Genomic DNA, 27325 nt, shown 5'->3' with positions numbered 1-27325 from the left:
GTATCAAAAGTTTACCAAGTTTATATACGCAGCGTATTGACCTTCCTGAATTTTAAAAGTTGCAGAACTTTATCTATACAACAAAACATTTTAAATAACCTGCCTGAATTTCAAAATATAACAAAGTTTGATATATACATTTCAAAATATGTGAAACCGTTTACACCGAAGTTTTATATATACATAACAAAATACATAACAAAGTTTGTCCATACATAACAAAATGATAAAATACTACTGTTGCTGCTCCTGATGCTGCTGCTGCTGCTCCTGATGCTGCTGCTGCTGCTCCTGATGCTGCTGCTGCTGCTCCTGATGGTGCTGCTGCTGCTGATGCTGATCCCAGTCCGCATCCGCAATGAAGGGTAGTGGAGGTAACCCGCCATGCTGTCGCTGCTGCTGCAGCGCCGCAGCTACCCACTCTAACAGATATTTGTTTCTTTCAACGTATCGAAGCAGCCGCTGATGTGACGGGTCAGGACCGGCCAAACATGGCGTGGGAACTGAGGCGCCCCGAGTGGTCCACGCGGCTGTGGTGGCTGCGGAAGAACGGCGGCCGGCTCATACGGCTCCGGCGGCTCCGGATCGTGCGGGGGATAAAACAGAGGGAACTCTTCTGGCAGTTGTGTAAGCTCGTATTGCGTGTCGTCCAGTTTCTTTAACCGCTTCCCGCATGGAAAGTCTTTGGTAATTTGCATCCCGTTTATTGTGTTCATCCCCATCCGCTTTGGCTGTGTCGCCGGGCCGACACGTCCGCGGTCGTTCTCCGGATGATAGCCCAACGAATGGGCTATCTTGGTCACGTAGGCGCCGCCGAATAGAATTCCACGCTCCTGTCGATGATGCGCGGAGGCGAAGTACTGCGCCAACCTGTAACATTCCTATTTTTATATAAGAATAATAAGTTTGGTTAAATTTATTAACCAGTAGTAACTAGTAACTAGTTTATTTCTAATATAAATATTCAACCCAAATAGTTTTAAACACTATTTTATATAGTTGGTTGAAATATTTTGGCCCGTATATGGGTGACCTTTCTAATAAAATAAAAGTCTATAAAAACTTATATTATTAGAAGGGTAATTTACGGATAAGTCGACTGTTAGAAATATGAAGTTTCTAGACAGGCCTAGGAACCATAAATAATTAAATTATAAAAATACAGTGTATTTTGAACCTACTCTATTTTTGATGAAACTTAGACCCAAATGTAGACAAAAATATTCTGGTTCTAATAACATATTCATTATTTTATAAAACGTCATATCTTACAAGTTATACGCACCAAATAAGTAAAACTGCTGAATTAATTATATTATAATAATAATAGTTAACTAGTTACAATTCAATTGGATTGTGAGTATACTTGTATAAAAATATAAGAATGAAATAATGAAATATGAAAATTCTATAATATGCATGGAAGTCCAAGAGCCATTCATGTCCTACAAAGAATCAATAGAATTCTTAAAATTTCATTTTATGTACGTGGCATTAAAAGAAAGCATCTAAGCATATGAATTCATTTTTTATATATACGTGTGTGCTTGTGAGTTGGGGTGGCATCAAAGAAAGTACATAGGTGTATGAAAATTTTCGTATCCCTTAAGCAACCATCCAACTATAAATTAGATCAGTGCCTTTCCATTTTCTTTCACACCCTCTCTCTCGAAATCTCATATATGTATATTCTTATTTTTATTGTTTACATAATAATAATAATAATAATAGGATTCTGCCCTGTTTTAAGTATTGTAACTCTCTCTTTCCGATTGATCTGAACCTCATAACATATGTCAGGGCCCTGCCCGACTAAATTGTTGGGATTCTATCTCGGGACTTCGGGACAAGGTTGAATTAGAGGTACTATACTTAACACGAGTGCATTATATTTTTAATAGCCCAAAAGTTATATACAAAATTTATACCAGGAAATTTTCTAGTTGAACCCTAAAATTACCAATTGAGTCCATTCTCTTTTCTCACTGTTTTATTTCCTTTTTATGATTTACCCAAAACTATTATTTATTTTGTAAACAACTTTCATCAAAAGTCATATCTATTATTGTATTTACTCAATAGGAAACCCTAATTTGAGACACCCAAGTAATCCTACACAATCCCTAAAATTTTCAGAATAATCAGAATCAGGATCCAGGCCCCTAAAACTCAAAGGGAGCAATTCCCCTTTCGATATTATCTTCAAAATTTCTTGTCAAAATTGAATTTAGTCGTACAATCGACTCAGCAAGCCTACCCCTAAACGTGTCCACCCTAGGCTAGAAAATAGACCCGTCGCGCCACGCGACAGGATCAATGGTCCCTATCGCGACACGCGAGGGAGACTATTTTCCAGCCATAAATAGTAGGCCGTGGGACTTGATTTCTGGCCCTGGAACGATGTCAAAACTCGTTATACACTCCAAGATATTCTCTGATTACTACCAAACACACACAATCCCGAAACGCTCCTACGATACAGGGTATTAACTCGATCGCTGCTACGATTCAATATCCGATCGACTGAAACTATCCGACAGGATGTTTAAGTGTTATCCTTTGTCATTAGTCGTGATTCCGACAGGATGTTTGAGTGCCGCCCAAACTCGGGGTAGACTCTGTCATTCGTTGTGAATCCGATGGATGTTTAAGTTATTGCACTTTGTCATCCGTCGTGAGGGTTTTAATCTCCTGAGTTTATCGTAAATGTTGTATTAGTTATTTACCTAGTTTCGTGAGCATTATTATTTAAATTAGGATTCAATGCTATCAATAGACTAAACTTCACCCCATACAATTACAATCAAAGTAGATGCTAGTTCTCAGAAGAATCTGAATCATGAAGCTTGTTAATTCAATACTGCATGCTTATAATGTGAGTCATTCTCTTTTTATCAAACTGTTTTACAATACTCCAAATTATTTTCAGAATTATAATTACAGTGATTAAGTTTATGTAGTCTTCAATTACAGCCGGTATGTGGGGTATTGTGCACATTACTATTGTTTTATCAGTTTAGGTGGGCGAGCCTAAATCCTGATACCCTTTTAGGTGACAGGACCTAAATAGGGATGTACGTCACTTGTGGGTGAACGGACCCAACAGTGATATGACCACAGTCACCGAAACGAGTCGAGTGACAAGTACTGTGGGTAGTTGGTTGACATAGAAACATTGTAATCTCTCTTAATACTGTGAATTATAACAAATGTGTCGTTTTAGTAAAACTGAATGATTCACTCAGTATTTCCCGCTGACAAAACCTTTTTAAAACGCGTTTCAGGTAATTATAGTAGATTGGAGTAGGGTTGGATCCGGCACTGAAGGACTTCAAGAAGTGGCTTATTTTATGAATTAAATCAACTTATAGTGTCGCGCATTTCGATCGTTTTTTTTTTAATCTTTTAGAACTGGTTCTGGGTTGGAATCTCCTAATCAACAGAGTTAATAATCGGATATTGGTAAAATCAGATTGGGTATGGAACCTTTTTTTGAGAGGAGGGTGATCAGTTTGGTTCCGATTATGTTTTCTTTTCTCAGGTTTTTACTAGTTTGTGCCTGGAACCGGTTCAAAGCATAGGGCTACAACCCAATGCATACCCAGGGGGTACGCTTGCTATGTAGCACGGGGACTCCATTTATGTGGCCGTACCCGTCTCGGGTACTTGTCGGGGACGGAAACACCATGGGTACTCGTCGGGGACGTTTCCTAAACGTTTCCAATGTCGGGGACGTATCTGGTAGAAGTATACAGCCCATTTCCATTTATTTTTAGGGTTTTTACCCTTTCAAATTCCCCAACCGGCCATTAAATAAATAGACCTATCATATTCGGCTTCTCTAATCTCTAAACTCTCAAGTCTCATCATCTCTAATTCTCTATCGATTGCCAATCTCTCACTAGATGAACCGGAATTTGAAAATGATTTGATTATTGATAATTAATTACCTTTGGAAGATGTAGTATTTTTGGAATTTGTTTAATGTATTTTTATTTTTTTATATTTTTTATTGCCGTACCCGTATCTTGGAATTTTGAGTTTTGCCGTTCCTCGTTCCCGTATCGTCCCCGTACCCCGATCCCGTACCCGTTCCATTGCTACTTAGTACGCTTGGGTATGAAATCGGTTCCTTAATATACCCGTTTTCTCTTGATTCTCGGTTCCACATTTTTTGTTAGGGACGGTCAAGGAGCTGTTTTTCTGTGCACACCTGCCCACATAGTGCATCACATACTAAACAACACAAGAACCCTAATTCAAACCAACCTCCATTGTCATCGTTTCCATGGCATCGAAGGCGACAAAGAAGACAATCTACCTCCAGAAGCTACACAACCACCTCAAACACACAACACACGCCTCGTCATCGTCAGTGTCGACAATCTTTGTGTGAACCAAATTCAGGCCATAAGGCAAGTACTGCGACCCCACTCATATGTTGTAATGGCCTGGTAAGAATTCTTTCATGAGGCGCTCACTCCCCATCCATGCCCCATCTGCCGGAAAACCTGCTTTTGTTGGCGCAATTCCTCACATTAACGGAAAAGTTGGGTTGATTTTGACCGACTGTGACCCAGAGGAAGTTAGTGAAACGGCTGCGGGATATAAGTTGCAGCCGCTGGTTTGTTTGTCTATGGATATTGGGATTTGTTCCTTTTGGCAGTGGTTGCTGGGTTTTCATATGAATTTGCTCTCCAAATGAAGTGGTTTTTTAAAGGTTTAAGATTAATTTCAGAATAAGGAGATCGATAAGTTGTATATTTTCAAATCATTGCAGTTAAGCAAATTTTATTACAATTCAGTTTATACGGTTTTTAATTAGCTTTTTTTTTTTCATTATCTATATAATCTTATTGTGTTTGTGAATGAGTAGAAACTTCATGATGATCAATTAGGATAGGGATGCACTCGGTACCGAAAATGTCGAAAGTAGGTACCGGTACCATTTGCTCATTCCTACTGAAAGATAACTGTGGCTACATATTTTTTTTGTGTCTGTTTACCAAAATGGTTTGAATTGGATTATTGTCTTAAAACTGTTAGTTTGTGCTTTCTAAAATGATGCTGATATTAAACATATTGATAACTGCATATTTTAAAATTCAAAATAATAATTGGAAATGTTTAAATGGCCTATTCCAAATTTCAAACTGACACTGTTAAACCGTCAAACCCTAATCGTATGAATCCTTAAACCGGATGACTGGCTTCGGTTTAAGCAATTCAGACGATTTAATGAAGTACTCTTCATCAACTAAGTTATGTTTTTAAATTGCTGTGGTGAGTGTTTCCCTACATGAATAAGAAAGTCCCCTTACAAAGTAAACTCCTTATCCCAGACTTTTGGAACTTACAGTACATAGCTTTGTATTATGTATAGGTTTTGCAGATTCTAATGACTTTGTTTTCTGTAAAGATTTTGCAGGAAACACCACAGAACGATAAAGAATCTAAAGAACGAAAAATATACCTCTTTTTGGATTGTTTCTCTCTCGGTAATCATCATTGCTGCTGTTGTTGCTTTTTTATTTCTTTTCTGGACTCAACTGGAAGATCTAATTCAAATAGAGACTGGGGTGAGACTGAAACTATAATTTTGGAAAACACAAGAAAAGTGACTGGACTCGAATAGAGAATGCTCCGATCACATGATTTTCTACCCATTGGCATGTCTAATCTTCAGTCCACTTCTTCTGTAATCATCTATCACCTGTATTCTATCTCGTGTATTGTAATATTTTTATTTGTATTAAACAAACCCATGGTCTAAATATATTACACAACAGAGTATTTTAAACCAAAACAACAATTTTACAAATATTGTCACTTATTAGAATCTATTAGGCTTCTCTGCCTCTTTTTATCTTGGAAATCTTCACTGCAACCGCCACATACACCTTATCCATGGTTACCTCTGCAATCATAAAAAGCTTCCTTCTCCATTGCTTCTTGAATGCCAAAACTCCAATAATACCCCAAAAACCTGTTGCAAATCCACACGTTATGTCCAAGTAAAACCATACGTATAAAATCCTTATACATGTATGCACTTATAGTGTTGCGCAAATACAAAATGGGAGAAATTTTATTAGAAAATGGTTTAGATCTCTTTTGTGCAACATGTCCATGTGATACATGTATGCACTTATAGTGTTGCGCATTTCGTTTTTTTTATCTTTTAGAACTGGTTCTGGGTTTGAATCTCCTAATCAACAGAGTTAATAACCGGGTATTGGTAAAATCAGATTGGGTATGGAACCCTTTTTTTTCTTTTGAGAGGAGAGTGATCAGTTTGGTTCCGATTATGTTTTCTTTTTTCAGGTTTTTACTAGTTTGGGTCAGGTATTTCTTTTTTCAGGTTTTTACTACTTTGGGTCAGGTATAATTGGCCTGGAACCGGTTTCAAAGCATAGGGCTACAACCCAATGCATACCCGGGGGTATGAAATCGGTTCCTCAATATACCTGTTTTCTCTTGATTCCCGGTTCCACATTTTTTTTTGTGAAGGACGGTCATGGAACCGTTTTTCTGTGCACCCCTACTCACATAGGACATCACATACTAAACAACACAAGAATGATATGTACCAATCGGTTGATAGATAATCCGTTGAGTGGATCAAACTCAAAAGAAATTAGTTAGATGCAAGACTTGAGATAACCTCTAGATTTTTATTCATAAACTCAAAATAATACAAGCATCAAATATATAAAAGAGGAAATAGATAACTACCCACTAACTCAATACTAACTTACCCACCTACCAACCCACGATGCAACAATTGCATGCCAATTTAAATACTAAACTGATTCTTAATCCTAAAACATAACATTAATAACATTAATAAAAACAAATAATCCTAATATATTATTCCACATATGGATGCACACATCAAAGAACCCTAATTCAAACCAACCTCCATTCTCATCCTCATCGTTCCCATGGCATCAGAGGCGACAAGGAAGACAATCGACCTCCAAAAGCTACACTATAATTTTGCTTTTTTATTTCTTTTCTGGACTCAACTGGAAGATCTAATTCAAATAGAGAATGGGGTGAGACCCAAACTATAATTTTGGAAAACACAAGAAAAGTGACTGGACTCAAATGCCATTTGAACATGATTTTCTACCCATTGTCATGTCTAATCTTCAGTCCACTTCTTCTGTAATCATCTGTCACCTGTATTCTTCTATCTCGTGTATTGTAATATTTTTATTTCTATTAAACACACCCATGGCATAATTATATTACACAACAGAGTATTTTAAATCAAAACAACAATTTTACAAATATTGTCTATTATAAGAATCTATTAGGCTTCTCTGCTTCTTTTAATCTTGGAAATCTTCACTGCAACCGCCACATACACCTTATCCATGGTTACCTCTGCAATCATAAAAAGCTTCCTTCTCCATTCCTTCTTGAATGCCAAGACTCCAATAATACCCCAAAAACCTGTTGCAAATCCACACGTTATGTCCAAGTAAAACCATACCTTCCTTAGCCCATTAGCCTTTTTGTATTTGTTCTTGCTTCTTGTGGCTGGTGGGTTTTCAGGATTGGAACAATTATTTGGCAGATATTCACCACAGAGATCCCTGTTACCAGCATATATTGATGGGTCGATAAGTGTCTGCAGTTGTTTTCCGGTTGGAAATCTTCCTGACAATTTGTTGTATGACAGATTCAAAGAGCTCAAATCGTTCAAAGCAGCCATGCTTTGAGGGATCGTCCCGCTTAGTTGGTTGTCTGAGAAGTCAAGAGATACTAACGCCTTCATGTTTCTGATGCTATCTGGAACATTCAGACGTGTTTGATGATGGGCCTATCATTTCTCCTCCAAAATGATTAGATGTTAAGCTCAATTCCTTCAGATGACATTGTCTCCAAATCCCAACAAGCTCGATGTGCTCAAAGTTATTATAAGAAACATCGAGCTTTAGAAGGTTAGGCATGACAGAAACTGATGAGTGCAAAAGGTTTTCTGAAAGGTCAAGGAATGTTAGGGAAGTGATGTTCATTAGTTTAGATGGAAACCTACCCCCAATTGAATTACAGCTAAGATCAAGATATTGTATGTTAGAATGGGCACTGGAATTCAAATAAGTGGGTGAAAAGGGGGCATTGTGAAGCTCACACCCTGACAAATGCAATTCTGATAAAGAAGGGATCATGTTTAGCAGGTTTACAGAGTTCCATGCCAGACTAAGATTATAGTATGAAAGATCAAGGAACGTTAAGGATGTCAAGTTCTGAAAAAAATGAGGGAGTTGACCTTCAAAGCTGTTGGAGCTAAGATCCAGATGTTCAATGTTGGGAAGTATTTTACTTGAATTAAGATGTAGACCAAGATCAGCATTAGAAAGTTCACAGGCACTCAAACTTATATATTCTAATGAAGGAATCATGTAAAATACCATAGCAACATTTTTTGCTTGAGAAAGATCTACGTAACTCAAGTCAAGATGCTCAAGTGAGGAAAGGCCAGAAACCCATGCCATATCATTTGACGTGATTAGCCGAGTTTCATCATATGAAGATGAACGAAGATCAAGAACCTTCAAATTGGAGAGATTTCCAATGTGATGGGGAATAATACCACTAAAAAGTGCATAAGAGAGATTGAGGTAACTTAGCTGCTTGAAGGATCCAATGAATTTAGGAATTTGACTTCCATAAAAATTATTCCCACTCAAATCCAGATGCTGCAGATGTCTTAACTCAGCCAAATATGGGTTCACTTTATCACCTTCTAAGTAGTAACCGTCTTCGTAGTAATCATAGTCGCCGAAATCTCCTCTGAGATGAAGACCGACAACTCTTCCGGTGACACCATCACAGCGGACTCCTTTCCATGAGCAACAATCAATGCCAACCCATGATGAGAGTATTTCAAAGTCATCTTTGACGCTGTGTTTGAACTCGAGTAGTGCTAGTCTCTCTCGTTCATGGCAGCTTCTTGTCGAATTTTGAGCACCCAAACAAGTATATTTGGTTGCAACCAAAAACATGCTTAAGAAAACGAGATAAAACCCCAAAACCCACTGATTTCCCATGATTCAACCTCAACTGTTAAGAAAAATGAGATGAAATATGAGTTGCAATGATGAACAAACTACGTGAAGTAATAAGTATGTAGATGGATGGGACCTTATGGCCCATGAAAGACTTTGCAAGTCGTTGTGGAAATCACTGGACAAATTGTATAATTGTTTCCTTCAATCACGGGCTTCTTTTCATTTTCTCCCGAAACTATTTCCATCCTACACAAAAACATAAGGTTGGGACCCCACTGATATTAAAGTTTTTAGTAGAACAACGTATAAAACCTAACCGAACTTTTGAGCGACCCCATAATAACATTTTCAGTGTCACAGGTCTGAGTTTCGCAAGCACCATTTTCTTTTCTTTATTTTTTAATGCATCGCAGATAGCCCAACTTAGGGTTCGGTCAAACGCAGCCTGGCTATTCGCATTCACAATCGGCCAATCCATCATTGATATCAAGTTTTCAACCCTCCTGCCTCCATGTAGCTAAGATGACTTGTCTCTTTGTTCAGTGGTTTACTTCGAACATAGTTGCAATCTGATTATTTAACCATTAATTTTCTAAGTTTAAATTCAGCTATGTTTCAGTAAAATATAAAATCATTCTCAAAAGATGAAAACTCTCGTAGAGAACAGCTATAGAGTTTTGTATTTTTTTTTTTCATTTCTAATGACATTGTAATATTAATGTTTGTTTTCTAAAGATTAAGTATTTTTATTATGATATAGTATTTAAATTATATTCATTCTAACGTTTGGTTATGAAAAATACGACCACCTAATAAAGGTGACCCCAAAGGAAAATAATCTTGGATCCGTCCTATGTGCAAGCACACGTATACATCATGTATTTCGCTATATATATAGAGTGTGCCTATTGGCACACTAAAGTGCCTATTGGCACACCAAACCCTAGCAAAATTAGGGTTTATCTACGCTGCGTATTGGTCAATACGCAGCGTATAGGGTTAACCAAATATGCTGCGTATTGACCAATACGCAGCGTAGATAAACCCTAGATCTCAGTGCCTGATAACCAATCATTGCACAGAAAACAAGGTTTGTCTACGATGCGTATTGATCAATACGCAAGGTATTGACTTTTACACAAATGGTCCCTGCTGTTTTAAAAATTGACAAAAATGGTCCCTTTTTTGTTATATTTACAATTTGGTCCCTGATGTTTCAATTTTTACAGAATAGGTCCCTGATGTTTCATAAATTGGCACAAATGGTCCCTGTCAGGGACTACTTTTGTAAAAACTGAAACTGAGGGACTATTTTTATAAAAACTGAAACTGCAGGGACCAAAGTGTAAATATGTCAAAAATGGGTAAAAAGGGGGTCTTCTTTAAAGAACCGGCCCTTGCCAAGAATCGAACTCATGACCTCTCGTTTAGAACCGCAACGCCTTAACCAGTTTATCCTCCTACTAGGAGCTGGTAGTATTAGAAACTTAAAGCATTATATCCACAAGTTAACCAATACGCTGCGTATTGGTCAATACGCAGCATATATTAAACATCTGCAAAATTGGGGTCATTTTGGTAGGTTTGAAGTATCAAAAGTTTACCAAGTTTATATACGCAGCGTATTGACCTTCCTGAATTTTAAAAGTTGCAGAACTTTATCTATACAACAAAACATTTTAAATAACCTGCCTGAATTTCAAAATATAACAAAGTTTGATATATACATTTCAAAATATGTGAAACCGTTTACACCGAAGTTTTATATATACATAACAAAATACATAACAAAGTTTGTCCATACATAACAAAATGATAAAATACTACTGTTGCTGCTCCTGATGCTGCTGCTGCTGCTCCTGATGCTGCTGCTGCTGCTCCTGATGCTGCTGCTGCTGCTCCTGATGGTGCTGCTGCTGCTGATGCTGATCCCAGTCCGCATCCGCAATGAAGGGTAGTGGAGGTAACCCGCCATGCTGTCGCTGCTGCTGCAGCGCCGCAGCTACCCACTCTAACAGATATTTGTTTCTTTCAACGTATCGAAGCAGCCGCTGATGTGACGGGTCAGGACCGGCCAAACATGGCGTGGGAACTGAGGCGCCCCGAGTGGTCCACGCGGCTGTGGTGGCTGCGGAAGAACGGCGGCCGGCTCATACGGCTCCGGCGGCTCCGGATCGTGCGGGGGATAAAACAGAGGGAACTCTTCTGGCAGTTGTGTAAGCTCGTATTGCGTGTCGTCCAGTTTCTTTAACCGCTTCCCGCATGGAAAGTCTTTGGTAATTTGCATCCCGTTTATTGTGTTCATCCCCATCCGCTTTGGCTGTGTCGCCGGGCCGACACGTCCGCGGTCGTTCTCCGGATGATAGCCCAACGAATGGGCTATCTTGGTCACGTAGGCGCCGCCGAATAGAATTCCACGCTCCTGTCGATGATGCGCGGAGGCGAAGTACTGCGCCAACCTGTAACATTCCTATTTTTATATAAGAATAATAAGTTTGGTTAAATTTATTAACCAGTAGTAACTAGTAACTAGTTTATTTCTAATATAAATATTCAACCCAAATAGTTTTAAACACTATTTTATATAGTTGGTTGAAATATTTTGGCCCGTATATGGGTGACCTTTCTAATAAAATAAAAGTCTATAAAAACTTATATTATTAGAAGGGTAATTTACGGATAAGTCGACTGTTAGAAATATGAAGTTTCTAGACAGGCCTAGGAACCATAAATAATTAAATTATAAAAATACAGTGTATTTTGAACCTACTCTATTTTTGATGAAACTTAGACCCAAATGTAGACAAAAATATTCTGGTTCTAATAACATATTCATTATTTTATAAAACGTCATATCTTACAAGTTATACGCACCAAATAAGTAAAACTGCTGAATTAATTATATTATAATAATAATAGTTAACTAGTTACAATTCAATTGGATTGTGAGTATACTTGTATAAAAATATAAGAATGAAATAATGAAATATGAAAATTCTATAATATGCATGGAAGTCCAAGAGCCATTCATGTCCTACAAAGAATCAATAGAATTCTTAAAATTTCATTTTATGTACGTGGCATTAAAAGAAAGCATCTAAGCATATGAATTCATTTTTTATATATACGTGTGTGCTTGTGAGTTGGGGTGGCATCAAAGAAAGTACATAGGTGTATGAAAATTTTCGTATCCCTTAAGCAACCATCCAACTATAAATTAGATCAGTGCCTTTCCATTTTCTTTCACACCCTCTCTCTCGAAATCTCATATATGTATATTCTTATTTTTATTGTTTACATAATAATAATAATAATAGGATTCTGCCCTGTTTTAAGTATTGTAACTCTCTCTTTCCGATTGATCTGAACCTCATAACATATGTCAGGGCCCTGCCCGACTAAATTGTTGGGATTCTATCTCGGGACTTCGGGACAAGGTTGAATTAGAGGTACTATACTTAACACGAGTGCATTATATTTTTAATAGCCCAAAAGTTATATACAAAATTTATACCAGGAAATTTTCTAGTTGAACCCTAAAATTACCAATTGAGTCCATTCTCTTTTCTCACTGTTTTATTTCCTTTTTATGATTTACCCAAAACTATTATTTATTTTGTAAACAACTTTCATCAAAAGTCATATCTATTATTGTATTTACTCAATAGGAAACCCTAATTTGAGACACCCAAGTAATCCTACACAATCCCTAAAATTTTCAGAATAATCAGAATCAGGATCCAGGCCCCTAAAACTCAAAGGGAGCAATTCCCCTTTCGATATTATCTTCAAAATTTCTTGTCAAAATTGAATTTAGTCGTACAATCGACTCAGCAAGCCTACCCCTAAACGTGTCCACCCTAGGCTAGAAAATAGACCCGTCGCGCCACGCGACAGGATCAATGGTCCCTATCGCGACACGCGAGGGAGACTATTTTCCAGCCATAAATAGTAGGCCGTGGGACTTGATTTCTGGCCCTGGAACGATGTCAAAACTCGTTATACACTCCAAGATATTCTCTGATTACTACCAAACACACACAATCCCGAAACGCTCCTACGATACAGGGTATTAACTCGATCGCTGCTACGATTCAATATCCGATCGACTGAAACTATCCGACAGGATGTTTAAGTGTTATCCTTTGTCATTAGTCGTGATTCCGACAGGATGTTTGAGTGCCGCCCAAACTCGGGGTAGACTCTGTCATTCGTTGTGAATCCGATGGATGTTTAAGTTATTGCACTTTGTCATCCGTCGTGAGGGTTTTAATCTCCTGAGTTTATCGTAAATGTTGTATTAGTTATTTACCTAGTTTCGTGAGCATTATTATTTAAATTAGGATTCAATGCTATCAATAGACTAAACTTCACCCCATACAATTACAATCAAAGTAGATGCTAGTTCTCAGAAGAATCTGAATCATGAAGCTTGTTAATTCAATACTGCATGCTTATAATGTGAGTCATTCTCTTTTTATCAAACTGTTTTACAATACTCCAAATTATTTTCAGAATTATAATTACAGTGATTAAGTTTATGTAGTCTTCAATTACAGCCGGTATGTGGGGTATTGTGCACATTACTATTGTTTTATCAGTTTAGGTGGGCGAGCCTAAATCCTGATACCCTTTTAGGTGACAGGACCTAAATAGGGATGTACGTCACTTGTGGGTGAACGGACCCAACAGTGATATGACCACAGTCACCGAAACGAGTCGAGTGACAAGTACTGTGGGTAGTTGGTTGACATAGAAACATTGTAATCTCTCTTAATACTGTGAATTATAACAAATGTGTCGTTTTAGTAAAACTGAATGATTCACTCAGTATTTCCCGCTGACAAAACCTTTTTAAAACGCGTTTCAGGTAATTATAGTAGATTGGAGTAGGGTTGGATCCGGCACTGAAGGACTTCAAGAAGTGGCTTATTTTATGAATTAAATCAACTTAAGAAATATGTTTTTGAGTATATCCCTTATTAAAAGCTACCTTTGTAAAACATGAATTTATTTCATCTATTTAAATAAAATCCGGTGTTTTCTAAACTCTGATATTTTTCCTAACTCACGGTCCTGAAGAAATTTCCGCTGCAATGTTTTCAAAAATAACCACCGGTACCACTGGACTGTTCACGGCTCCCGATTCCGACCAGGATGGGGTCGGGGGTCGTGACAGTAAAGGTGGTATCAGAGTCACTGCTTTAAGCCTATAAGTGTTGTGATAATAATACTTAAGCTTAAATAAAAGAGTTAGGAGATTGCTATTAACTGGTAGCACATCTGATAACATTTAGACTTGAACATAAGAAAAGATGCCTTAGTATAAGCTAAGCCACTTGTTTAAGCAATTAGGTGTTGTAATAATACCTAAGTTTAAACGGAGAGTTAGGAACTTAATATTATCTGGTAGCACTCAGGATAATATTTAGACTTAGTTTCGACGCTCGTTAGGGCCGTACGCGCCTTACGAGCGTCAAAACTAAGATCGTCGTCGTTAAATTATATTTTTTTATTATTTAGTTGAAGTCGAACCGTAAGTCGCGTAGGTCCCTAACGGGGCTGAATATAAGGGCAAAAAGGTCATTGTCGACCTTTATATACGCTCCGTATTGCTCTCTACGACGCCTATATAAAGGTCAGGAGAATGACCTATATACCCTTCTGTATAGCCTATACGAAGCATGGATAGAAGGGTATAAAGGTCATTGTGATGACCTTTATATACGTATCGTAGAGCTCCATACGGAGCGTATATAAACGTCCGAAAATGACCTTTTTGCCCTTATATTCAGACCCGTCTAGCCCTAACAGAAGGGCAAAATGGTAATTTAACATATTTATATTTTTAAACTTTAAATTGGGGGGAAAATTGTCCGCCTTTGACATACGATGCGTATTGATCAATACGCTGCCTTGGTTTTGGTCATTTTACCTTTTTACCCTAGTTCTGAGGCTAAAGGAAGCCAAAAACAGGGGCCTTATTGTCATTTGGTTATCACACGATGCGTAGGGATCCCTACGCAGCATATAGGTCCATTTTTTTTCTGTGTTTTCCTTGGTTTGTATTTATAGAAAACAATATTTTTTGATAAATAATGGCACAAATATAATTTAGAGAAGCTAAAAATAATACAAAAATTATGTTTATAAAAATTTGAATTATAAATTAAAAATTAATTAAAAATGATATTATTTGAATTATAAAAATTAAAAATGATACAAACTTTATAAATTAAAAAATTTCTACAATTTACAAAAATACAAGTTTCCGCTTAATCTTCGATAACATTTAAACTCGGTTCTCTGTCTTTGTCTCGGTCTGATTTAGGATGGATTAACTCGTAGTAGTGCTCTAACCGCGGCCTATACATTTCTTCCCACCGTTTCGCAGCTATTGATCGATGTGCCGACCACAACGGGTTCACTAAAGGCATGGGGTAGTCTCCTTCCAACTTAGCATGTATGAAGTGTCCCCCGTGAACATGTACAAGCGTTATCGCTTGAGGTCGTGGATCTAGTGGGGCATCCGTTAATGGGAAGATGGTAGAGCTCCATTCAATGCTTAGCACGTGGAGGACAGTATTATACCTTTGCGCTACGAGAAGCCCTACTGTAACACCTCGAAAAATTTCGTCCAATAATGTCTTGACACGTGTCATAAAGTTCCGTTATGTGCAAACATACTTTAGAAGGACTAAAAGTGACAAACAGTGAAAACTATGGAACGTAAGGGTCCAAAGTGTCAACAATGGATAAATAGGCTCTATGATAACCCCACATAATGTTTATAACATTTAACGGATGGTTCATGGATCATACGACGCGGAAATTGCCCAAAAGTGAAGTATCGTAGACTATAGGGGCCAAAAGTGTCAACATGTTTAATTTATACCTCTGAGTGAACTTTTGGCAGACCCGAAGCTTTGTATAGCTAAAATATACTCACTAGAATATGTGGTAAAAATTTCATGAAGTTTCGTCAACGTATGAGAAAGTTATGGCCAAAACCGTACTTAAGGGACTAAAAGCGTCAACGTCGAATTCAGGACTTTTCGGTTGAGCGCAAAGTTATCCGAGGACATTACCATGTTGGTAAAAGTCCTAAGGTCCTTAAAAGCCAAGGTTGGGGGTTTACGGATCAAGATAAGTAGCCAAACCATCGCATCTAAAGTTCAAGGACCAAACGTGCAACAAATGAGCCAAGTTTGACCAGCTGACCCCCAGGCGCCCCGCCTGAGGTGCCACGCGGGCCGCGACCCAGCGCCCAGCGACAACAGTCGCGAATTGGGCTGTTTTGGCTCCGATTTTGAGTGGAATCCAGCTCACTTGCACCTCCAATCGACCCAATAGCATGCCTTGCATGCCTACAACTACAGGAACCTCGAAAATACTGATTTAAAACAAGAATTGATCTCATTTTGATCATTTGCAAGTGAAGAACAAGGAGCATTCTCTCAAGAGCTCTCAAGAACACTTCAAGCAAGCTTTCTGGAGGGATTCTGAGCAACAAGGCCGACTCCTAGTGACCATTTAACATCTATAGGACTCTTGTAAGCCTTCAATTCGTTCTTTGATCCATTCTTGTTGTGTTAATTGCTAAAAGTCAAACTGGGTGTTCATAACCTTTGACTTTCTGATTAAACGGATTTCTTTCAGTATTTTCTCAAATTGAAACTTGTTATAGATTGGTATTTATGTGGGAAACAAACCCTCTAAAGGGTACTAACTGATTCCCACTACATGCATGCTTAATGTCGAGTCAAACCTAATTCTAAAAAGTCAACAGAAGTGATTTTTGCGAAAGATGACATGATTAATGATATAGATGACATGCAACCTGATTGATCATTGAAAATAACTTGTAACATATATATAAATGTGTTTTAATCATCATCAACTCGACACTCTATAGTATAGCCACGAATCGGAACCGAAAGTCTTGTAAAACGATTATTTCGTAGACTATCGATTCGGATTCATACATGCATGTACAAGATCTGTATTGGAAAGTATTTTTGACTATTTTTATTTTAGTTAAACTTTCTGGAATTTTCCTTGATTGAGTCTATGTTTAGCCTATTCGAATGCTTGTTTCCGGTTTATGCATAAAGTTGACTATTTTGCCCTTTTTGATTTAAAACGGGATTTTTGGAAAAGTGAAAGGATGGAAATCTTTATTTTTATTATATAAACTTGCACCGAAAGTTTCGGATCAGTTGGTGGTCCAGATTGTGAGCTATGGCCATTAGCGTAAAACGATATTATAAATTTACATAAACGGTCCTTTTTGCGTAGAACCCGTTTCTGGCCACGTTTTGACACGAAACTTTTTACCAACAGATGTAATATAATATTTTGGGATTTTAGATGATTTTTATTTAATTTTTGGCTGAACGGATCTCAAATCGCTTAGTCATTTCGGCTTATGTCGGTTTTGACCGTTTAGGCCATAAAATGAGTTTTGCATATCCTTTTGACCCGAAACCTTTTTCTACTGATTTTATATGATGAATAAATTATTTTAAGTATTCTGGAAATATAAAAATCTCAGATTTACTGTGAAAACCCGAAAACGCCCTTAAACCGTATTTTTAGCGTTTTAACGCATAGTAAAGCGTCTTACTTGTTTTAAACACATAAGACTTATACCTACTGATGTAAATTACATATTTTCATATAATAACAGTAAGTATAATATTTTGAACTCAGGTTTCCAGTTTTGGCATTTTTAGCCCTTGTGAAATTACTAAATTGCCCCTACGGTGCATAGTTTGGTTTTAAATGATATATTTGGTATATGGATCATACCCTACTGATATAATATGTTATATTAAGTATATTTACTGTATGAACCAGACCCGAAACTCAGATTTCTAATTTCACCCTTTTATTATCTTTTAAATGACCAAAATGCCCTTCTAAGGCATAATTTGAGTTTAAAATTATCCCGGGCAATATAGAACATAACTTACTGATATAGTATCATATTCTAAGCATATTAATTCAGGGAACTTGCATTTGAATCTTTTGGCTACCCGTTTCGCCCTTATCGCGTTCGGTTCGGTTTACGTAACTAGTTTGCGTAAATTGACCAAAACGGGTCAAACGATATCATTTTTATTTCAAAATCCAGAATGTATTTAGTATACCCATATTATACAAGTATTCAAACTTGTCGGGTCTAAATCACATTCTATCCGGTCTTTCGCTTAATCGTGCGTAAACCGTATCATTCCTAAAACTAACCGGTCAAAGCTTAGGCTTAAATAAAAGGCCGTTAGGAATCTAATAGGTTAATTATAAACCTTTGTTCCAGATTAGGAAGCCCGGTAAAAGCTACCACCACTTATCGTTTGTGACTTATACTTGCTCAGGTAAATACATTTTGACTTATTTTCCCTATACGGGCTTGGGGTACGGTATTTAAAATACCGCTTGATCGGGCGCACAAGTCCTGCTCCCTATGGGTGTTCAGTCTTGAATAGCTTGTGTGATTTCGTTTAAACAGTTTTGTCTTACTTAAAGGCTTTGGGGGGTTGTTGACCATGTCCCGGATATCCTTGGCATTATCTTACGAGATGGCCACGACCAGAGCACGGGGTGTAGGCGTACACCCGTCGTGTATAACTCTTTGATGTGGTGTGTCAATTAAATCTCTAGCCCGGACAGTAGATCCCGGGCCACCAGAGATATAAGTGCATGTAAATCGTTCACAAGTTTATATTATATAATTATCCCAAGTTAATAAAATATTTATGCCTTGTGCATTTAAATAAATTTTAAATCATTTTCAAAATGAGTCGGTCGATTTGTATTTACCAGTGTAAACTGACGTATTTTTCCAAAAGATTAAGTGCAGGTACTATACGGAAATAGGCTGGCTGTTTCCTAGAGAGCGTCCACAATAGTCTCGCAAACTCGGACGACATTTATCTGTTGAACTATTATTTTATCGTATTTTATTGATCCGCCTGTGGATCCATTTCAACGACTGTGATATTTATTATTGCACTTTAAATTAAAGTTGAAATGTTTCTATTCTGCTTCCGCTGTGCATTATTATATTGTGTTGTTTGTCTATGACGATGCCAACTACGTCACTGTACCCCACACCGGGCCCACCGGTGACACGTGGAATTTGGGGGTGTGACAGGTTGGTATCAGAGCCAACGCTGAGTGAATTAAACACTAGTCTTTTGTGTTTAATCTCAGTTACACAATTGCACATTCTCGATTTTCGAGTCTAGACAAGGAACTTAGGAAATGTTCGACATTTCGTTTAATTTATTTTTTTTATTTATTATTGCATTGTCTTATATATTTTGTTGTGCAACTTGTTTGACCTTTGACAGGATCAGGATGCCGCCAAGGATGAGAGGTCGTGGAGGATTTCCTACATCACATGATCATGAGGCTGGTCCCTCGCATAGGCGGGCTCCATCTGCTACACACCACACAGCCGCCAACGACCTTTGGAGGTCTATTGCCGAGCCTGCTAGGCATTCGGTTTCCGCGAGCACTTCTCCGTCATTACCCCACTCGTTTGGGCCCCATTCGGAGAACGGGCCCCATGATTCGCTTGGATCATACATACCGTTGCACCAGTCACCACACCAGCATCCAGCGCCAGCCTACCAGGGTTTGTATAACCCTAATGCTTATGTGGAGGAGCCAGTGGGCCATAACCCACTTGGACAGGAGGACCACTTTTCTGGTGGTCACGAGATGGACGTAGACGAGGAGACGGACCCTTCGCTCCCACCATCAGGCACACCAAACCACCCGATTGAGATATCGGATGGGTCGCCATACACAGGATCACCATTTAATGGTGTGGACAGCTTCCAGGAGAGGTTCAAGCAGCATGATTGGTACTTCACCCCTAGCCACAACTCTCCGATGCTTCAATCACTCCATGGTACTCCGATGCTTCAATCGCTCCATGGTTCGCCGGTGCACTCACAGCACCACTCGCAGCAGCAGCAGCAGCTCCAGCAGCAGCCGCCTCTACCGCAGGACCTATCTGATGCCCTGTGGCGTGACGTGATCACTCCGTCACCACCGCCGCCGCCAGTCTTACCTCCTCCACCTCAGAGGCCGAGGAGGAACGCGCGCATGTCTACGCGCGGAGGGATTCGCATAGGCACCCCTCCACGTGTTAGTAGCAGCCGCTACACGTCTCTACCCGGGGAGTCTGAGACAGGGGAGTCTCAGCATCCCGTATCGGAGGTTACTTCTGTTCCGATCCCGCCTCTGCCGCCGCAGAATTTTGGAGAGCCGATTCCGGCTTATGCTAGTGCCGCTCAGTTCAACCCGTTCGAGCAAGTATTCCCTCAGGGTTATGATTACACGGGAGACCCTTATTGGCAAGCTGTGAACTACAGCTCACTCCCACATAGTGGTCCACTTGGAGACCCTTGGGCTGCTGGCCCATCTACTTTTGGTTACCCTCCGGGTTACCAGCAGCCACCGCAGCCGCAGCCTTACCAGCCGCCGCAGCCGCAGCACTACCAGCCACCACCACCGGCGCCTATGATGTCGCCGCCGCAGGTTCAGGAGATCCTGCAGGGGATTGATAGCATGCGACGCGAGTTCCAGCACAATATGCGAGAGGATCGCCGACGCACCAGTGGCCTGTTTAAGAAGGTATTCGATTTGCTCAAGGGTAAGAGCAAGAAGGATCGTTGAATCCTTCGATTTTTTTTTTTTCATGTACTCATGTCCCTGCGTGGACATTTATTCCAGTACTCTACCCCTGCGTGGGTATATCAATCTTTCTCTACCCCTGTGTGGGTATGTTATTCTGTTAACCCCTGCGTGGGTTTGTTTTGTTTTATTCTGTTATTGTTGTACTTGTTTAGCCCCTGCGCGGGCATGTTATTCATGCTAGTTATGTTATTTCAAAGTCCCGTTTAGGGCAATTATGTACTGGTATTTTATTGGAAATTTAAATGGTTGATTTGAATTTATCATTTTATTTATATGCATGAATAATATTAAAATAATGGAAAATATCAATTTTTATTTGATTTGCCATTTCATAAGAATCTTAGTAAGGTATAACCTAGCCTGAATGCCTTATTAACAGGCCTGGCCCTGATGGTAAAACCTGGTTGAAAGGATTCAACTCCCTGTTAACATCTGAGAACATGTTAACATTCTGGCTAAGCGTGATCTGTAGAATCACACAAGCCACCCTTTTTAATAAACTATCTACAGATTTTATCTGTATACAAGTCTATTAATGACTTGATACCTACGGGTTATGACTATGTCATATAGTGGCAGTTGTGGTCTATGACTCCCTGCCTAGTAAAGAATTACCTACAGATTTTATCTGTACACAAGTCTATTAATGACTTGATACCTACGGGTTATGACTATGTCATATAGTGGCAGTAGTGGTCTATGACTCCCTGCCTAGTAAAGAATTACCTACAGATTTTATCTGTACACAAGTCTATTAATGGCTTGATACCTACGGGTTATAACTGTGTTATATAATGACAGTTGTGGTTTATGACTCTCTGTCTAGTAAAGGATTATTTGTTTAATTATACAATTTATAGTCCTATAAAAATCTAAATTTATAATTTAGTAATTGTCCGTTGTGACTAGGCCTATGGTGCCAATATATATATTTTCATTCCTTGATTGCTAATAAGAGCCTGAATGAAATTTATTAAATTAACTGCTAAGGTTTTTGATACCATGGTTAATAAATCGTCTAGGACGATAATACTGTTAGGTTCTAAATAAGACCTTGTCCCTTATTGTAGCTTAAAGCTACGATGGCCAAATCGGAAGAAACCAACAGTCATACTGGGGAACGCTCAGATAATGCAAAGATTCACGTTACCGGTGCAGAACTGCAAGCACTGATTGATAATGCTGTCGCCAAGGCTATGGATAGGCAGTTCAGAGAATCTAGTGGTACTCAGAGTAGAACCCGCTCAGTGACGCATGTCAAGGCTAAGACTCATTCTGGGGCTCATAGTAAGCCGCCATCTAAAAAGAGTGAGCCAAAGAAAGTTGAGGATGATAATCACTCCTCCAACCACAGCAGCGTCCCAAAGCAGGAGATTGAGCTGAAACGTGACACGTACAGCAGGTCCTGTACGTACAAGTATTTTGTATCTTGCAAGCCCAGAGATTTCACTGGGGAAAAAGGAGCCGTCGACTGCATGACGTGGATTGACGAGATGGACACTGTGGTTGATATCAGCGGATGTGCTGATAGGGACGTCGTTAAGTACGTGTCCCAGTCATTCAAAGGAGATGCGTTAGCATGGTGGAGGTCACTCCTACAAGCTGCCGGTAAGGCCACACTGTACGGTTTGTCATGGGAACAGTTTGTGGCCCTGATTAAAGAGAACTTCTGTCCGCAGCACGAGGTCGAGCGAATCGAATCGGATTTCGTATCCTTAGTCATGAAGAACCTCGACTGTCAAACGTATCTTACTACGTTCAACACGCTGTCTCGGTTAGTGCCTTACTTGGTGACCCCGGAGCCGCGTAGGATTGCTCGATTTATTGGGGGTCTGGCACCGGAGATTAAAGCCAGCGTCAAAGCTTCAAGACCTACAACATTTCGATCCGTAGCGGATCTATCCCTCTCCCTCACTCAAGACGTGGTTAGATTGAGAGCCATAAGGAGCTCTGAGGAGAATAAGCGGAAACGTGAGGATGACACCTCACGAAGATCTGAAAAGCGACATAGAGGGAACAACGACCACAGGAAAGGGTCGGGGTCTAGGAAAAGTGATCATCAGTCGGGTGAAAAACCCAGATGCAAGTTTTGTAGGAGACACCACTTTGGGAGGTGTCGGTTTGAAACAAAATCCCAGTCTTCGGAGAAGCGATGTGGAATCTGCAAGTCCACCGATCATAAGGCTGTGGATTGCAAGAAGATGAAGGATGCAACGTGTTTTGGTTGCAACGAAAAAGGTCACATTCGGCCCAACTGTCCAAAGTTTGCGAAGAAGGCCGAGGAAGGGAAGAAGACTAATGCGAGAGTCTTCAAAATGGACGCAAAGGAAGCAGTCCTTGATGATAACGTCATTACCGGTACGTTTCTTGTAAACGATATATTTGCTAGAGTTTTGTTTGATTCGGGGGCTGATAAGTCATTTGTAGATAATAAGTTTTGTAAACTGTTGAACCTTCCTGTTAAAACCTTAAGTGTGAAATATGAGGTGGAATTAGCCGATGGAACCTTAGAAACCGCCTCGACTGTTCTAGATGGATGTGTTATATCCATTAGGAATCATTCCTTCCCGTTATCCTTGCTTCCCTTTAAGCTAGCTGGATTCGACATAGTAATAGGCATGGATTGGTTGTCGAGTAACCAAGCCCAGATTCTGTGCAACAGAAAGCAAGTAATAGTTAAGACTCCGTCCGGTGAGTCACTTACTATTCAAGGAGATACCCAGCATGGATTGCCAGAGCAAGTGTCCATGCTCAAAGCATCCAGATGCATGCAGAAGGGTTGTGTCATTTATATGGCACAAGTTACCATTGATGAACCAAAGCCGAAGATTGAAGATATTCCTGTTATCTCGGAATATCCTGAAGTGTTTCCTGAAGAACTACCCGGATGGCCACCGAATAGACAAGTAGAGTTTCGGATAGATATCATTCCAGGCACTGCGCCTGTAGCAAGAGCACCATACAGATTGGCACCAACGGAGATGAAGGAGTTGAGGACGCAGTTGGATGATCTATTAGCTAAGGGTTTTATCAGACCTAGCTCATCTCCTTGGGGAGCGCCAATCTTGTTCGTTAAGAAGAAGGATGGATCGATGCGTCTATGCATCGATTACCGTGAGCTTAATAAGGTCACTATCAAGAATCGGTATCCGTTACCCAGGATCGACGATCTGTTCGATCAGTTACAAGGAGCAAGTTATTTCTCCAAGATTGACCTGAGGTCAGGATATCATCAGTTGAAGGTCAAGGAGGAAGACGTACACAAGACCGCGTTTAGGACTCGTTATGGACATTACGAGTTCCTAGTGATGCCGTTTGGACTCACTAACGCACCAGCCGCGTTCATGGATCTCATGAATCGCGTCTGCAAACCTTATTTAGATAAGTTCGTTATTGTCTTTATTGACGACATTCTTATCTACTCGAAGAGCCAAGCTGACCATGAGAAACACCTTCGTTGTATTCTCAAACTTCTGTATCAAGAGAAGCTTTATGCCAAATTTTCGAAGTGTGAATTTTGGCTTCGAGAAGTCCAATTTCTTGGACATGTTGTTAGCGAGCGTGGTATCCAAGTAGATCCCGCTAAAGTCGAAGCAGTCATGAATTGGCAGGAGCCGAAGACGCCTACCGAGATTCGTAGTTTCCTCGGATTGGCAGGATATTATAGAAGATTCATCGAGAACTTCTCAAGGATTGCTGCGCCCCTAACCTCATTGACCCGTAAGAAGATTAAGTTTGATTGGGGCCCTAAGCAGCAGGAATCCTTTGACATTCTGAAGCAGAAGCTGAGCAATGCGCCAGTATTGACGTTGCCAGATGGTATAGATGAATTTGTGGTGTATTGTGATGCATCACATACTGGCATGGGTTGCGTACTCATGCAGAAAGGCAAAGTCATTGCCTACGCTTCTCGACAGCTCAAGGTGCACGAGAAGAACTACACCACCCACGATTTGGAATTGGGTGCGGTTGTATTTGCTCTGAAGCTATGGAGACATTACTTGTATGGAACCAAGTGTATCATTTATTCGGATCACAAGAGTCTTCAACACTTGTTCAATCAGAAGGAATTGAACATGCGTCAAAGGCGATGGATGGAAACTCTCAATGACTATGACTGTGAGATAAGATACCATCCAGGCAAGGCAAATGTGGTTGCCGACGCCTTAAGCAGAAAGGAAAGGGTGAAACCGATCAGAATCAATGCCAAGCGCATTGAAATTAGAAATAATTTGAATGAAAGGGTGTTAGCTGCACAGAAGGAAGCTGTGCTGGAAGCTAACTATCCTGCGGAAAAGTTGGGAGTAACTGAGGAGCAGTTATCCCACGACAAAGATGGAATGCTACGTCTAAACGGACGAATATGGGTTCCGGTATATGGAGGACTTCGGGATGTTATCCTCCAGGAAGCCCACAGCTCTAAATACTCAGTTCATCCTGGAGCTGATAAGATGTACCAGGATTTGAAATCAAACTACTGGTGGATTGGTTTGAAAAAGTCCGTGGCCGAGTATGTGGCCAAATGTTTGACTTGTGCGCAAGTCAAGGCTGAGCATCAGAAGCCGTCAGGTTTGCTTCAACAACCTGAAATTCCCAAATGGAAGTGGGAAATGGTGACAATGGATTTTATCACCAAGTTGCCGAAAACGAAAAAGGGAAATGATACCATATGGGTCATAGTTGACAGACTGACTAAGTCAGCTCATTTTCTACCCATCAAAGAAACGTATAGCTCAGATATGTTAGCTCAATTATACGTCGATAAGATAGTAGCGCTACATGGTATACCTATATCTATTATCTCTGATAGAGATACTAGATATACGTCACATTTTTGGAAAGTTTCCAACAGTCGTTGGGCACTCGTTTGAATTTTAGTACGGCTTACCATCCTCAGACTGATGGTCAGAGTGAGCGTACTATTCAAACTTTGGAAGACATGCTTCGTGCATGTGCGATCGACTTAGGTGGTAGTTGGGATAAGCACCTACCACTGATTGAATTCTCCTACAACAATAGCTACCATTCCAGCATAAAGGCTGCGCCTTTTGAGGCCCTATACGGTAGGAAGTGTAGATCGCCCATTTGTTGGGCAGAAGTTGGAGATGTCCAGTTGTCTGGACCAGATATCGTCTTTGAGACGACAGACAAGATCGTTCAGATCCGTGATCGTTTGAAAGCTGCCAGGGATAGGCAGAAAAGTTATGCGGATCCTAAGCGCAAAGACTTTCACTTCGATGTGGGTGAAAAAGTATTGCTCAAGGTATCACCTTGGAAAGGTGTGATGAGATTTGGAAAGAAAGGCAAGCTGAGCCCGCGATATATTGGACCTTTCGAGATAATCGAACGTGTCGGGGCAGTCGCTTACAAGTTAAAATTGCCTGAAGAGCTTAGTGCTATTCATAATGTGTTCCATATCTGTAACTTGAAGAAGTGTTTCGCTGACGATTCACTGGTTATACCGCATACAGATATACACATAGACGAAAGTCTAAAGTTTGTCGAAAAACCTTTGTCGATCGAGGATCGACAGGTAAAGAAGCTTCGAAGGAAGCACGTGCCTATTGTTAAGGTCAAATGGGATGCCCGTAGAGGTCCCGAATACACGTGGGAAGTGGAATCCACGATGAAAGAAAAATATCCCCATTTGTTTGAATAAATCTCGGGGTCGAGATTTCTTTTAAGGGGGTGAGGATGTAACACCTCGAAAAATTTCGTCCAATAATGTCTTGACACGTGTCATAAAGTTCCGTTATGTGCAAACATACTTTAGAAGGACTAAAAGTGACAAACAGTGAAAACTATGGAACGTAAGGGTCCAAAGTGTCAACAATGGATAAATAGGCTCTATGATAACCCCACATAATGTTTATAACATTTAACGGATGGTTCATGGATCATACGACGCGGAAATTGCCCAAAAGTGAAGTATCGTAGATCTATAGGGGCCAAAAGTGTCAACATGTTTAATTTATACCTCTGAGTGAACTTTTGGCAGACCCGAAGCTTTGTATAGCTAAAATATACTCACTAGAATATGTGGTAAAAATTTCATGAAGTTTCGTCAACGTATGAGAAAGTTATGGCCAAAACCGTACTTAAGGGACTAAAAGCGTCAACGTCGAATTCAGGACTTTTCGGTTGAGCGCAAAGTTATCCGAGGACATTACCATGTTGGTAAAAGTCCTAAGGTCCTTAAAAGCCAAGGTTGGGGGTTTACGGATCAAGATAAGTAGCCAAACCATCGCATCTAAAGTTCAAGGACCAAACGTGCAACAAATGAGCCAAGTTTGACCAGCTGACCCCCAGGCGCCCCGCCTGAGGTGCCACGCGGGCCGCGACCCAGCGCCCAGCGACAACAGTCGCGAATTGGGCTGTTTTGGCTCCGATTTTGAGTGGAATCCAGCTCACTTGCACCTCCAATCGACCCAATAGCATGCCTTGCATGCCTACAACTACAGGAACCTCGAAAATACTGATTTAAAACAAGAATTGATCTCATTTTGATCATTTGCAAGTGAAGAACAAGGAGCATTCTCTCAAGAGCTCTCAAGAACACTTCAAGCAAGCTTTCTGGAGGGATTCTGAGC

General features: G+C 39.9%; 1 protein-coding gene across 2 annotated transcripts in view; it reads right to left on the bottom strand.

Moving 5' to 3' along the window:
* Nucleotides 1–5670: 5670 nt before the first annotated feature.
* The window catches only part of LOC110872182 (receptor-like protein 38), a 96157-nt gene continuing 74502 nt past the window's right edge, over nucleotides 5671–27325 (bottom strand). The window contains exons 1-2 of one of the 2 annotated variants that reach the window (XM_022120968.2): nucleotides 7462–9349; nucleotides 5671–5986 (exon numbers count right to left, since the gene is read on the bottom strand). In XM_022120968.2, the coding sequence (XP_021976660.1) occupies nucleotides 7797–9062 (1266 nt within the window). In that variant the 5' untranslated portion in view covers nucleotides 9063–9349 and the 3' untranslated portion in view covers nucleotides 5671–5986; nucleotides 7462–7796. Of the gene's footprint in view, nucleotides 5987–7461; nucleotides 9350–27325 lie in introns of those variants that run through there. The other variant, XM_035976467.1, reaches the window with a different exon arrangement.

The sequence above is a fragment of the Helianthus annuus genome, chromosome 8, assembly GCF_002127325.2.
Source record: "Helianthus annuus cultivar XRQ/B chromosome 8, HanXRQr2.0-SUNRISE, whole genome shotgun sequence".
Lineage (NCBI taxonomy): Eukaryota > Viridiplantae > Streptophyta > Magnoliopsida > Asterales > Asteraceae > Helianthus > Helianthus annuus.
This window is presented reverse-complemented; position numbering and strand designations above follow the sequence as displayed.